The sequence below is a fragment of the Hibiscus syriacus genome, unplaced genomic scaffold (assembly GCF_006381635.1).
Source record: "Hibiscus syriacus cultivar Baekdansim isolate YM2019G1 unplaced genomic scaffold, ASM638163v2 tig00110450_pilon, whole genome shotgun sequence".
NCBI lineage: Eukaryota > Viridiplantae > Streptophyta > Magnoliopsida > Malvales > Malvaceae > Hibiscus > Hibiscus syriacus.
Window position 1 is genome coordinate 6210549 of NW_024062743.1, and position 12865 is coordinate 6223413.

At 35.8% G+C, this 12865-nt stretch overlaps 1 protein-coding gene, 1 long non-coding RNA gene and 1 pseudogene across 2 annotated transcripts; all 3 read right to left on the bottom strand.

Moving 5' to 3' along the window:
- Positions 1-611: 611 nt before the first annotated feature.
- LOC120126183 (mitochondrial import inner membrane translocase subunit TIM44-2-like) lies at positions 612-2141 on the bottom strand. Its single transcript, XM_039144451.1, has 6 exons — positions 1833-2141; positions 1468-1541; positions 1310-1382; positions 1102-1206; positions 765-836; positions 612-661 (listed from the first exon to the last, which is right to left on the bottom strand). Exons 1-6 carry the CDS (start codon positions 2139-2141, stop codon positions 623-625), a joined length of 672 nt encoding a protein of 223 aa, XP_039000382.1. The 3' UTR covers positions 612-622.
- Positions 2142-5787: 3646 nt separating this feature from the next.
- On the bottom strand, positions 5788-12664 carry LOC120125974 (annotated as a pseudogene).
- Positions 10354-10988, bottom strand: LOC120125975. Its single transcript, XR_005516416.1, has 4 exons — positions 10904-10988; positions 10774-10815; positions 10612-10657; positions 10354-10489 (listed from the first exon to the last, which is right to left on the bottom strand). It is a non-coding gene; the product is annotated as an uncharacterized LOC120125975 (long non-coding RNA).
- Positions 12665-12865: the final 201 nt, after the last annotated feature.

The window sequence follows — 12865 nt, forward strand, 5'->3', positions numbered from 1 at the left end:
TACAATGTACCATCATTTAATATTTTTTTGGGCACAACAGTTGGAATCAAGTTAGGGCATGTTACAAAGTAAAAGATTATATTATATATTGCACTATAACACACAACCCAAGCTTCAAAACACCCTTGAAAGGAATCAACTAGATTGAATCCCACTGAAGGATGCCGAAAGCTCTGGAAAAATTTATTCCGTACAACACTTAGGCAAAGTCTGGTACAAGGATGGGAATGAGTGATGATGAAAAATTTGTTAATCTAATGGTTAAGCTATGTAGAGTAAGAAAGTGGATATGAATCTTAACCATTTGATAACACCACTATAAACAAGTGCAGAACAACTAAAATACTTGCTTCATATATATTACAATAGTTGGCAGAATCAAAGAAAATGGTAAGTACAAACAAGAAGCATCCATCAACTAATACAAAACAAATTTTGGCAACCTGCAACAATCCTAAAGATATTTCAGACATTATTTGGAAACAACAGAAAATAAGTAGTACAGGAAAAAAAAGGCTAAGCAATACACTCGTATATTTATCTTTTTTTCACAATTAAAATATTATATTCCTCAGCATGCAGAAACTCTATAAAATTGCTAAATACCAAAAGTTATTTTACCCTATCTATCTCGTATGCAGTGGATCTGTTGTGTTTGAAACTGTGAACATTGAAAGTACAAAGGCCACCAACATCAGTTTCAAAAACCTTAAAAAGGCTTAATTCAATAAAGAAATTGAATCAAAAGAACAAGAAGATCGTACTGCCACTATGATAATGGGGGATGTCCCCATCATTTTGGTCTCTCTAACTTCTACGTCAGATATATGTAGAATCTGTAGCAAAAGTAGGTGAAATTAGTAACACCATTCCATATCAAGAATATAACTCAACATGACATTTACAACCCAATAATCTCAACTGCAATCCGTAAGATGACGTATTTAAGGCCATGATCATCTATAACCAAACTTGGTTATTAAAGGTATATGCTTTCTTACCGATTTTTGTTATAATAAACAGCAGAAAACTTGATACATCTTATCATGTACCATATGATAGGGCTTACAACGTTACATTACATAGAATAGTCAGTCTTACCTTGTTATCGAAAAATATACCATGGCTCTGATAAGCAGTATGTTCAGCTTTGCACCTATCAATAACTTCAGGACTACAATACTTCTTCAAAGTTTCAACATCTCCCTGTGCGTATAAATTTATATATATTATAGAGGCAGCCAGTACCCGAGACACTTTTTATTTGAAAATATAGAACACTAGAATATAAGCCAAAGAAACCCCTTACTTTTATATATGCATTAAGAACCGGTCTAATTGCTTCTTGAACTTCTGCCACAAATTCTGACAAAGAGAATGACCTACTCCATGCACCAAAGAATAGCATAGATCAAGAAATGGAACATTTAAGTGACAAAGAAAAAATAAAGGAGAGGTGATGGTGACCATACGGATCTCGTCGGCGTATTTCTTTGTACGATGCTGCAACATCTGTTTCTTGAAAGATACTCTTGTTTATACTGTCAAAAGTTCTAAATACCAAAAAAAGCAGAGGGGGAAATAATAATGGACATCAAAAAAATGGTAAAAATGGAAATTTTAGATGAATAGTGAGAATTAAATTTCCATGAATATTGAAACAAAAGTTCTGGCCATTACCATTAAAATGAAAAATAAAACTTATTAACCCAATTCCAAACACATGCACACAAAAATCAAAATTCAATTTTCTAGTAATCAAAGGAAATGAGAAAAAAAAAGAAATCCCCAAAAAGAAAGTAGAGAAATACGTGTAAAAGAAAAGAACAAACCTTGAACAGAAAAGAAAGATCAGACCCCCATTTTTTCAAAACCTTGTGACCAAGCATATTCGAATTCTTCAAAATCCAATCTTTTAAACCCAAATTCCTACCTTCTCCATTGCCATCAGCCATAAAACTTGGCCCTGAGTCATGGGTTCCCATCCAAAACTCAGCATATGGCCTTTCAGGCTTAATCTCAGACCCAGAATTCAAAGCCAAAAGCCTCGCCACCTGTGCCTCCGTCCCACATCTTCCCCAATCGTAGTTTTGAACCCAAGCTCTTAGCCGCTTCACCTTCTCGACATTAGCCTTTGCCATTGCTAAACAGAACCCCCCAGAAACGAAACGAAACAAGGGAAACTAATTTTGAAGAAAAATGAGAAGAGAAGAGAAGAGAAAGGGCTACGAGAGAATGATAATACGGAAGGGAGGGTCATTTTTTGCTGGTAGTTGAAGAGTTTGAAAGGGTACAGGAGAGAGGGAAACATATTGGAAAAAGAGACCGAAAAGAAGTGAAGATGAAAATTATGGGGGGAAAATTAAAAGAAGACATTTAGAGATGACACACAATGAAAAGTGTACTCCGTGTTTTGCTAAATTTTTTGGATTATGACTATTAAATATGACACACATTATTGTAAGTCATAAATTGTTAAGATTTTAAGAAACATGACATTTTTTTATGACACACATGTTTTGCAAGTCATAAATTAGCGCGTGTCATCGTTCGTGTGTCATTAAAGGTATATTTTCTTGTAGTGCAACATACTTACCTATGGACTTGTTCAAATCATGTTTCGTCATTAATATGGCGTCACGGCTAAGGCTTTCCTGGATGTAGCCTTTTTGTAACAAATCTAACTCTTTGGTTTCTTCGAGATTGTATGTTTGATGAGGTATGATGGACCTTGAATTAGATTGGTTTGCTGTTGTTTTCCTCTTTTTGGTGGTAATCCATCAGGTGGATCACCTAACACTTCTCGAGAATCCTATAAAAAAGATGAAAACACACTAGGCAAATCGTTGTTAAAGTTAGAAAATTGAGACAATTATTTCCCTAAAGAGAACAAGAATGCAAGGTTATTTGTAAAGAAGGTTCTATCTCAATTATTTTGTGCTCACACATAGATTTTGAGTCACTCTTTTATTCTCACAATTAGGTTCACTTACCTCCCATGGGTCATTATTCTTTTAGCTTTTGTAACTAGTGACCTCTTTTGCTTTTGCCTTTTTCTCATCTTTTTTTTTTGCTTTACCTACCCCCACACAAATTCTCATTTGATCTTTTAGGATTTCTTTTGGTGGAATTGGCCTGAGAGTGTAAGTCTTACCTTCTAGGTTTAAAGTGTATTAGTTTGGCTTACCATAGTAGGTAACATCATTGTTGTATTGCCATGGTCTTCCCAGAAGGATGTGAGAAGCTTGCATTGGAATCACATCACATCAAATTTTGTCACAATACTTGCCCATCTATAGCTTGACTAGGCATTATTTGGTGACTTTCATCTCGAACTCTTTATTAATCCATTACGGACAATATGGTTTTGGATGTTGTTGACAAGGTAGGTTGAGTGCATCTACCAAGTAGCTAGTCACCATGTTTGCACAACTTCCATTATCAATGATTATGGAGTAAGGTTTACCTTGTATCAAACATCGGGAATGGAATAAGTTTGTTCTTTGAATATCATCTTCTTCCATATCTTCAGTGCTTAAAGACCAACGTATAACCATACAATTAGGTCTGAAAAATTGTCATGGTTCAAACATCTTGAAAATCACAACACTCAACGAAACATTTAAAGTAAAATAAAAATAAAAGAAAGAAAATTCAACAAAGCAAGAAACCTCACAAGCCACTCCAAGAAAGTAACACAATGAGAGGTAAATAATTCCATATTTTACTCTTTAAAACTCACTTTACCTAGTATTCTTCCATAGTCATATAGGAGTTTGACTACTAGCATAGGCGATAAGAAAACCTAAAAGCTCTAAGAGGCCAAACAAGGGTTAGACTCCAAGAGAACGAGAATGCAAAGAAGGAAGAATTATGAAAACTCTTTAGTCCTACTAACACAAGGAAGATAATGTGTTAGATAATGTAAAAGAACAATAAAAGGGAAAACAAAAGAACCTAAAGCACTAAGAGTAAAAAAAAATCAAACCAGAAACCTAGAAAACGATGGGTCAACTTGAGCAACTTTTTAGGGGGTTAACGGTGTCCACAAATTCTGGAAAAATTCTTAAATGTCGTTCAATGTGTGTAGAAATCACCTGTAAATTCTCAGAATCAAATATCTTCAATAGTATCCAGTAGACTCTGTTGAAAAGTGAGTCCTCAAAAAGTCTGTTTTTCTTAATCGCTTTGTTCGAAGGTGTTATTGATCTCAAAAATTCGATTCTTTTTTTGAATGATCTTTAATATATATGGTTTCAATCTGGAAATATTCATCACGAAATTCCTTCTTTAGAATTTTCAAGAAATTCGACAAGATTCTAGACTGAATCTGCCAATGAAAATTGAACGATGTGTTTGAAGGATCTAATGAACTCCGATTGATGTAAATTTTGGATTGGAGATTACTCTTAGGATGAATATGAGATATAGAGAAATCAACCCTAAACATTTTCGTTTGCAATTTTTGGCTTTTTTTTTTTAAAATTTTTCGGTCTTTTTTTAATGAAAAAAAAGAAGACTAACGAGAAGGATTTGAATCTAAATTAAAATTAAACAAAAAGAACCTGAAACGATAAATCTTTTACAAACTAGCTCCGTTGGGGGTACCTTGGCGGTTTTCTGTGCAAGAACAAGCAAGATTGCTTGATTCTTTCAAAGAATCAACCAAAATTTGATACCTATTGATAGAGAAGTGGTGGCAGATTAATGAACATTGCTCTTGTTGAGGAATCAAACCTAGAAAGCTCTAGACTCGATGAAGAACAAAGGGGGATGAATAGGGGAAGGTGGCAGCAACAACTAGGGTCTTTCAGAGTTTCTTTTTAAGTACTGGAAACAAGGTAAGAAGCAAGATTAGAACAAGGTAAAAAAAGATAAAGAAATTGAGAATAAAATATGATAACCAAGAAATCAAAAGATCTCCCCTATGAAGGTGAACAGTAAAAATGATGATGGTGAGTATGATAGTCAAGAAATCAAAAGATCTCCCTTATCGAACCCTCCTAGTCGCAATGAAAAGGCAAGCTCAATAATATGGCTCTAACCAACTCTCCTAGTCGTGATGAAAAGGCAAATTGGACTGTGAAGATTAATCTCCCTTACAAGGACTTGAAAGAACTATAGAAGAAGAAGCTTCGAAGGTACAAAACAATCAACACTTGCAAAAATGAACTCTCGTTGTATTATTAATCAAAGAAATCTATTTCACAAAGTTAAATGAAGTCTCCTTTATATAGGGGATTAGTTCTAAAGGTCCTAAATAACTAATGAATAAAATAATAACAAATTAAACATGTCTTAACTCTAATTACTAATAAAATAATAATAAATTAAGAATAATGTTTTAACCCAACTTTAATTCCTAATAAAATAATAAATCTAATCCTAAAATATAATGCATCATACTATATTAAATTATATTACAAATAATCAATAAAAATATTAAAAATTCGTAATATTTACAAAATCTCGTATTAATCCCATTCAAAATGTCCTCTCAAGTCTGCGGCTGTTCTGGTCTTCTTTTCCAAGGGTTGGATGAGTGGGTCATTTGTAAGAGTTATTACTTTTTCCTTTAATGTGAGCCTTGTGATGCATGTATCAGTCAGATTCATCATATTCAGCTTTAGCAATCCACATCTACGATTACACGGAAAAGTAAATCCCGTGTTAGAGAATTGCTCATAAAGTGCTTCGATACGATTTTGAAAAGGTATATGAATGACATGAACTTACCTGTTGGAAAGTGCTGAAGGATGCTAATATGGAATCACCAATCCACACACACTACTTCCTCTCAGTTGGTGCAACCACTTTAATCTTCATGCTGCTAGGAGCGAGTGCTGTGATCTCTTTGCTCATTTTATCGCTAATCCCAGTGAACATGGTGGTGCCACCACTATGCACGATGTTGTCATATAATTCCTTTCTGATATCGACATCATTATGGAGTTGTAAGTTGTTTCATGGATTCCAGCAGTTTCCATACCGATCATGGATGACTGGAAAAGGACTTTCGGACATCGGAATTGCTTGGAACCGATGGTGATCACCTAACCATCAGGCAACTCATAACTTTTCTCAACAGAACTGGTCTTGGCGGTTTCTAGCTCTTTCTCATAGACAAGGGAAATGTAACCTAACTTTTCTTTCAAGTCCCTCACGATTTCCCGTTCGGCTGTAGTGGTGAATGAGTAACCTCGCTCGGTTAAAATCTTCATCAGGGCATCAGTGAGGTCACGGCCGGCAAGATTGAGACGCAAAATGGTATGTGGAAGAGCATATCCCTCGTAAATAGGGACCGTGTGGTTAACACCATCTCCAGAATCAAGCACAATACCTGCACCAAACAAAAATATATCTCACACATAACTCTGCATTACCCTATTAAGTACAGCCAGCCAAGCATAACTATATAATTACATTGCAATATGATGTATGAAAAAGTCTTCTCACTACAGCAAAACTGTACATTTGCGGCGTTTTTTTATACCTATAGCGGCGTTTTTAAGCGCCGCAACAAACACATGCGACGCTATGACAAACGCCGCAAAAAGTGCCGCTGCAAATAGCGTCGCTAAAGTTCGCGGCGTTTGGTAACAAAAAATGCCGCAATAGGTAACGATATATAGCGGTGTTTGTCCAACAAACGTCGCAATAGGTGTTGATATTTGGTGGCTTTTTCCAACAAACGCCGCAATAGGTGTTGAGATTTAGCGGCGTTTTCCCAACAAACGCCGCAATAGGTGTTGAGATTTAGCGGCGTTTTTTCCACAAACGCCGCAATAGGTGTTGATATTTAGCGGCGTTTTGTCCACAAACGCCGTAATAGGTCTTGATATTTAGCGGCGTTTTTCCCACAAACACCGCAAAAAATCTGGTATATAGCGGCGTTTTAAGATACAAACGCCGCTAATTACCTCTCTATAGCTAAAAGAAATTGATTTTGCAAATTAAAACTAATTTGTCAAATGTTGTTTTCTACTCTTTTATTACCCAAATTTAACCTGTAGCATTTTCCAATAAACTTGACATCCATAACAACAAACTTAAAATCCATAACAAGAAAAATGAAATCCATAATAATAAATCAAAGTTTACATTAACGTAAAATATAATGTAGTTCAACATTATTAACTATAATAAACAATAATATCTAAGATATTTTGTTTCTAATCTTACACATTCTTCAAAACTCTTCGTCACAATGAGGCGCTTAAATTCAAAGAGATAAATCCAGTTTATATGGGAAAACAATGATGCAGAGCTAGTATCGTCCTGTCATTTCTTGCAGAGATATTTTGCTTCATGAGGTCTTACTCCAATTGGCATGCCACTTGAAAAGGCCCCATCCATGGCAATGCAAACCCGATCTCTAGTTTCATATCCAAATAAATCATCAGTTTATATGAAAATCCATTATATCTTACGTTAAAAAAGTTAACAACACATTTCTGCATGGTCAGTCCCAGCAGTCAACAACTCTATGGCATGGGCAACCTTCATGATGATAAGCAAAATATAGAGATAGATCTTAATAATTGTCCAGAAACATCCAAGCTTGAATTTCATGATAACTTCTAACAGATTATCGGACCAAACATATTTTAAATCAATAGTACCCAGAAAAAAGCTCTAAAACTCCAGAAAAAGGAAAGGTTAGAAAGAAAGCAAACGTGTGTGATCAAGGTTCTCATGATGGGTTATTCCCAAGTATAGGTCTTCCCTTCAAACTCACGAAATTTCATACTTCATTATTATACTATTCGACCGCATCTTTGCACTCATCAAAGTTTCGATTAAATGAACCTAAATATTGAATTCAATTTCTTGCTTGCAAAGATATACATTATAATATCTATGTTAGTAAATTTAATAGGGTTTGAACTATATACACATATGATTTAATTAATAATAACGCTCTCTTTTAGTCTTTTTTATGTTAAAAAGTAACGAATGAAAGAGCTATAATGAAGAAGACAGTTTAATCGAGAAATCACCAAAATAACCCTAAGAGCAGAAGAAAAACACGATTCTTTCGACTGAACAATGCAGATTCGATAGAAATTTTAAACATACACAAATATCTCATTGAATGAAAACAAAAATATGTTCCCTTTTTCTTCTGCTAGATGATCCTGTGATTGGCATCCTTGACATAGCATGTCTTAAAAGAATTATAAGGAATTACAAAGTTCAGTTAGAATTAACAAACAAAGATCTATCAGCTAAGAGTATTCAGATGACTAACCAATTATAAGACTATAAATCTTTGGCAACTTCAGCAATTGCACTGCTAATACAATTGGAGATGCGAAAATTGACACAAGCAATGCCCCTGAGAGAAAAAAAAATAAGCATCATACAACGATGTCCAAGTTTATTAGAACGGCTGATTCAAAGTAGTTTTAAACGCAAATTTTCTTAAACTCACTCATTCTTACAAGCAACAAAGCTTACCGATTGAATCATCTCGTTGTATAGTCCTTCAGTCATTCCCAATTCTCCTGATTTCACAAAGCCTGAGATCACAGCACATTATGGAATGCAATCACTCACAAGTCCGGCTTCCTGCATCTTCTTCAGGTAGCATTTCGCTACGTGTGGTAAATATGCGCTAGCTAAAATCTGTATAAGAGAACTATAACCGCATTTATCCGGAACTACACCGTGACACTGCATGCTATCAAATAGCCAACATGCTTTATCGTAGCTCTTCGCTATCCCGTCAGCTTTGATCATTACATTAAACTCAAGGACAGTAAGACTTTTCCTTTCTTGGCAACAGAGAAAAATATTTTCAGCTTCGGAAACATGTTCCCTCTCCCCAAAGGCATCAATGTTGACAGAGTAGCCCTCTGAACTCATATTCCCTGCAAGGTGGAACCTCCTGAACCATAACCACGATTTCTCCAGCATCCCAGCTTCTATGTACATTCTGGTCAGAGCAGATTGTGTATATTGATCGATTTCAAGATGTCTTTCATCCATATCGTGTATGAGGTCTTCCGCTTCACTAACCATTTGCCTTATCGAGTGTGCATACAAGAGGGTGCGGTAACTCACAGGATCCGGTTCAAGGCAGGCCTCCTTCATCTTTGCAAAGTAGTCTGCTGCCATCTTTATATCATCGTACTTAGTATGAAGGGATATGAGAATATTATAAGTCCTCGTGTCGGGAAGGCATTTTAACTCCTCCATCTTCTTCATCAGTGAAGCTACTTCATTCAACCGTCCATGGTTAATGCAAATGTGAATCATGGTATTAAAAGTAACAGTAGTCGGAACAATCCCTTCTCAAAGCATGAGTTCAAATGTGTCTGAAGCCTCTCGAACCTGCCCTGCCTTACCATATGTATCTATTAAAGTATTATAGGTATATGAGCTCAAATGCGAATCACTTCCCACAGCACCAGATGTTTCACTTCCATCATGCCTCAAAGATCCATTCAATGACCATTTCTTGAAAAATTCCTCGGCTTTTCGAAACTCGCCAGCTTTCTTATACAACTGCACGATGATCCCTATAGTTACCTCATCGGGCTCCACCCCTTGCTTGTTCAGCTTGCCAAGCCAACAAAGAGCTTGTTGCTTCATCCCACCTTTACCATAAACATCAATCAGAGTACCATAAGTAGAATTAATCGGCTCAATCCCTCTAAAGCTCATCTCATTCCATAGCCTCTCAACATATCCCCATTTATGAGCTTTACCGAGAATTCTAAACATAATGTTATAATGAATTACATTTAACTCATAACATTGTTTCCTCTTGAACCACTCAAAAATCTCTAAAGCCCTTTCCCAACTTGATTGCTCCTTCAAAATTATACTCCTTTCTTTATTACTTAACTTGTCAGCCCATGGCTTTAATGCCTTGTCCAAATCCTTAACACTATCCAAAGCTCCCAAAATCGCTGGAATACAACCTCCGTAAGAAGCCCATTTCATCGAACAGATGGCGTGCATTTTATCCACCGGAAGTTTCCCATTAACAACATCAAATTTAACTCTTTTATCCACAAATTTGAAACTTCCCCTCGTTGTATCTCTCCTTTCTCCACAAATTTAGCTCTCTTTTAGTCTTTTTTATGTTAAAAAGTAACGAATGAAAGAGCTATAATGAAGAACACAATTTAATCGAGAAATCACCAAAACAACCCTAAGAACAGAAAAAAACACGATTCTTTCGACTGAACAATGCAGATTCGATAGAAATTTTAAACATACACATATATCTCATTGAATGAAAACAAAAATATGTTCCCTTTTTCTTCTGCTAGCTGATCCTGTGATTGGCATCCTTGACATAGCATGTCTTAAAAGAATTATAAGGAATTACAAAGTTCAGTTAGAATTAACAAACAAAGATCTATCAGCTAAGAGTATTCAGATGACTAACCAATTATAAGACTATAAATCTTTGGCAACTTCAGCAGTTGCACTGCTAATACAATTGGAGATGCAAAAATTGACACAAGCAATGCCCCTGAGAGAAAAAAAAATAAGCATCATACAATGATGTCCAAGTTTATCAGAGCGGCTGATTCAAAGTAGTTTTAAACGCAAATTTTCTTAAACTCACTCATTCTTACCAACAACAAAGCTTACCGATAAAAGTGCGAGGAACAACACCTGGAAACTCCAAATGATCATACTGATATCAGAATCAAAACAAACATAAAACGAACACAAAATTAAGAGATATTACAGAGAAAGCATAGTTTTAAAGTGAGAAATAAAGAAAAGAAGATATGGAGAAGGTAAACTTACGTTATCTAAACGATGCCGATGATAAAGAATATCATGCATAGCCTTAATCAAAAAATAATAATGAGATTTTACTAGAGAAAATGAAGAAAAAAAATAATTCAACGGAAAGAAATCAAATAAAGAAGATTACCTGAATGTTGAAGCTTTCTTCAACTTTAGTGTAGGGCACCATGAGCACATAAAACGCGGCAACAGATCCCAGAAGTAAATCGTAGACTATCAAAACCAGAAGTAAATAAACTCAAGAAATACGAAATAAACGGTTTCTGAAGGAATTTAAAAGCCGAATTTTACCATAGAGCTACAGAAATTTGGAAGCCATTGTTGCGCCTTGTGCCTGCAGAGAGAAATGGAAGAGAGAGATGTCTAAAAGCAATGAAAGAGGGGAATGAAAAGAATGGAGATATCTGGGTTGAATGTAAGGGGAAGATGGATCGAACAATGGAGATCGAAGGATCAAAGGATGAGAGTGGATGCGAAGAGATAAAAGGGAGGGGAGATATATTTCGATGCCCAGACTGAATCTATGAAATTAGGGTTTTGTTTCGATATGTTAAAGTAGTTTTCAGTAGCAACGTTTTTTACGTAAACGCCACTAGGTTATATGACAATTGCGGCGTTTGGTATTAAAACGCCACTAAAGTACGAGTCTATAGCGGCGTTTATTATTAAAATGCCACAAAAGTACGTGTCTATAGCGGCGTTTGTGTAAAAACGCAACTAAAGTACGAATCTATAGCGGCGTTTGGTATTAAAACACCACAAAGTACGTGTCTATAGCGGCGTTTGGTATTAAAACGCCACAAAAGTACGTGTCTATAGCGGCATTTGTGTAAAAATGCCACTAAAGTATGAGTCTATAGCATCGTTTGGTATTAAAACGCCACAAAAGTACGTGTCTATAGCAGCGTTTGTATAAAAACGCCACTAAAATACTAGTTTATAGCGGCGTTTGTATAAAAACGCCACTACATTACGATTCTTTAGCGGCGTTTTTATACAAACGACACTAAAGTATAGTATTTTGCGGCCTTTGTTAAAAAATGCCGCTATATGTAAACAATTACCGGCGTTTGCAGTAAAACGCCGGTACATCCGCCGCTAAAAACTATTTTTGCTGTAGTGTCTTTGCCTATGTCAAACACAAAATCTTCTTATAAATCATATTCTATTTTCAAATTTTCATTTCTCCCAAACTTTAATCGTCAAACAAGGTACATTATCAAAGCTTCCTAGTGAGCAACCTTTCCATGAGATCCCAAAACAAGTTACACAAAACATTCTGAGACAAATCGAAACAGATCATATTTTAGATGAAACAGATGGCTTACCAGTTGTGCGACCACTAGCATACAGGGAAAGAACAGCTTGAATAGCAACATACATAGCAGGAGCATTGAAGGTTTCAAACATAATTTGGGTCATCTTCTCACGGTTAACCTTTGGGTTAAGAGGAGCTTCACTGAGGAGAACCGGATGCTCCTCCGGTGCAACACGAAGTTCATTGTAAAACGTATGATGCCAAATTTTTTCCATGTCATCCCAATTATTGACAATGTCGTGCTCGATTGGGTACTTTATAGTTAAAATGCCACGCTTGGATTGAGCCTCGTCGCCAACATAGGCATCTTTCTGCCCCATTCCAACCATGACTTCAGTATGGCGCGGACGACCGACAATGCTAGGAAATACTTCCCTCGGAGCATCATCCCCAGCAAATCCAGCTTAAGAAACAATCTCAAATATCGTCATTGAAATAACTCTCAAAACAATACTAAACTAAAGTTATTAATGATAAGGAATCCAGCATGGTACCTTAACCATTCCCGTTCCATTGTCGCAGACAAGGGGCTGAATATCCTCACCAGCAGCCATCTTTTACAATCTGAAGCATAAGCAATAACATCAGTACCCAGTAACAAAATGCTAGGCAACTGAAACTCATGTCTGACAATACCATAGATTGGTCTGAAGTCAAATAACTTAAGAATTCAATCATAAATCCTTTTATTATCCGAATATAAATCAATTAAATCAACTGCAGGATATTCAAGTCGTTCAATGAGTACAAAAAGGTTATAAAAACGTAAAG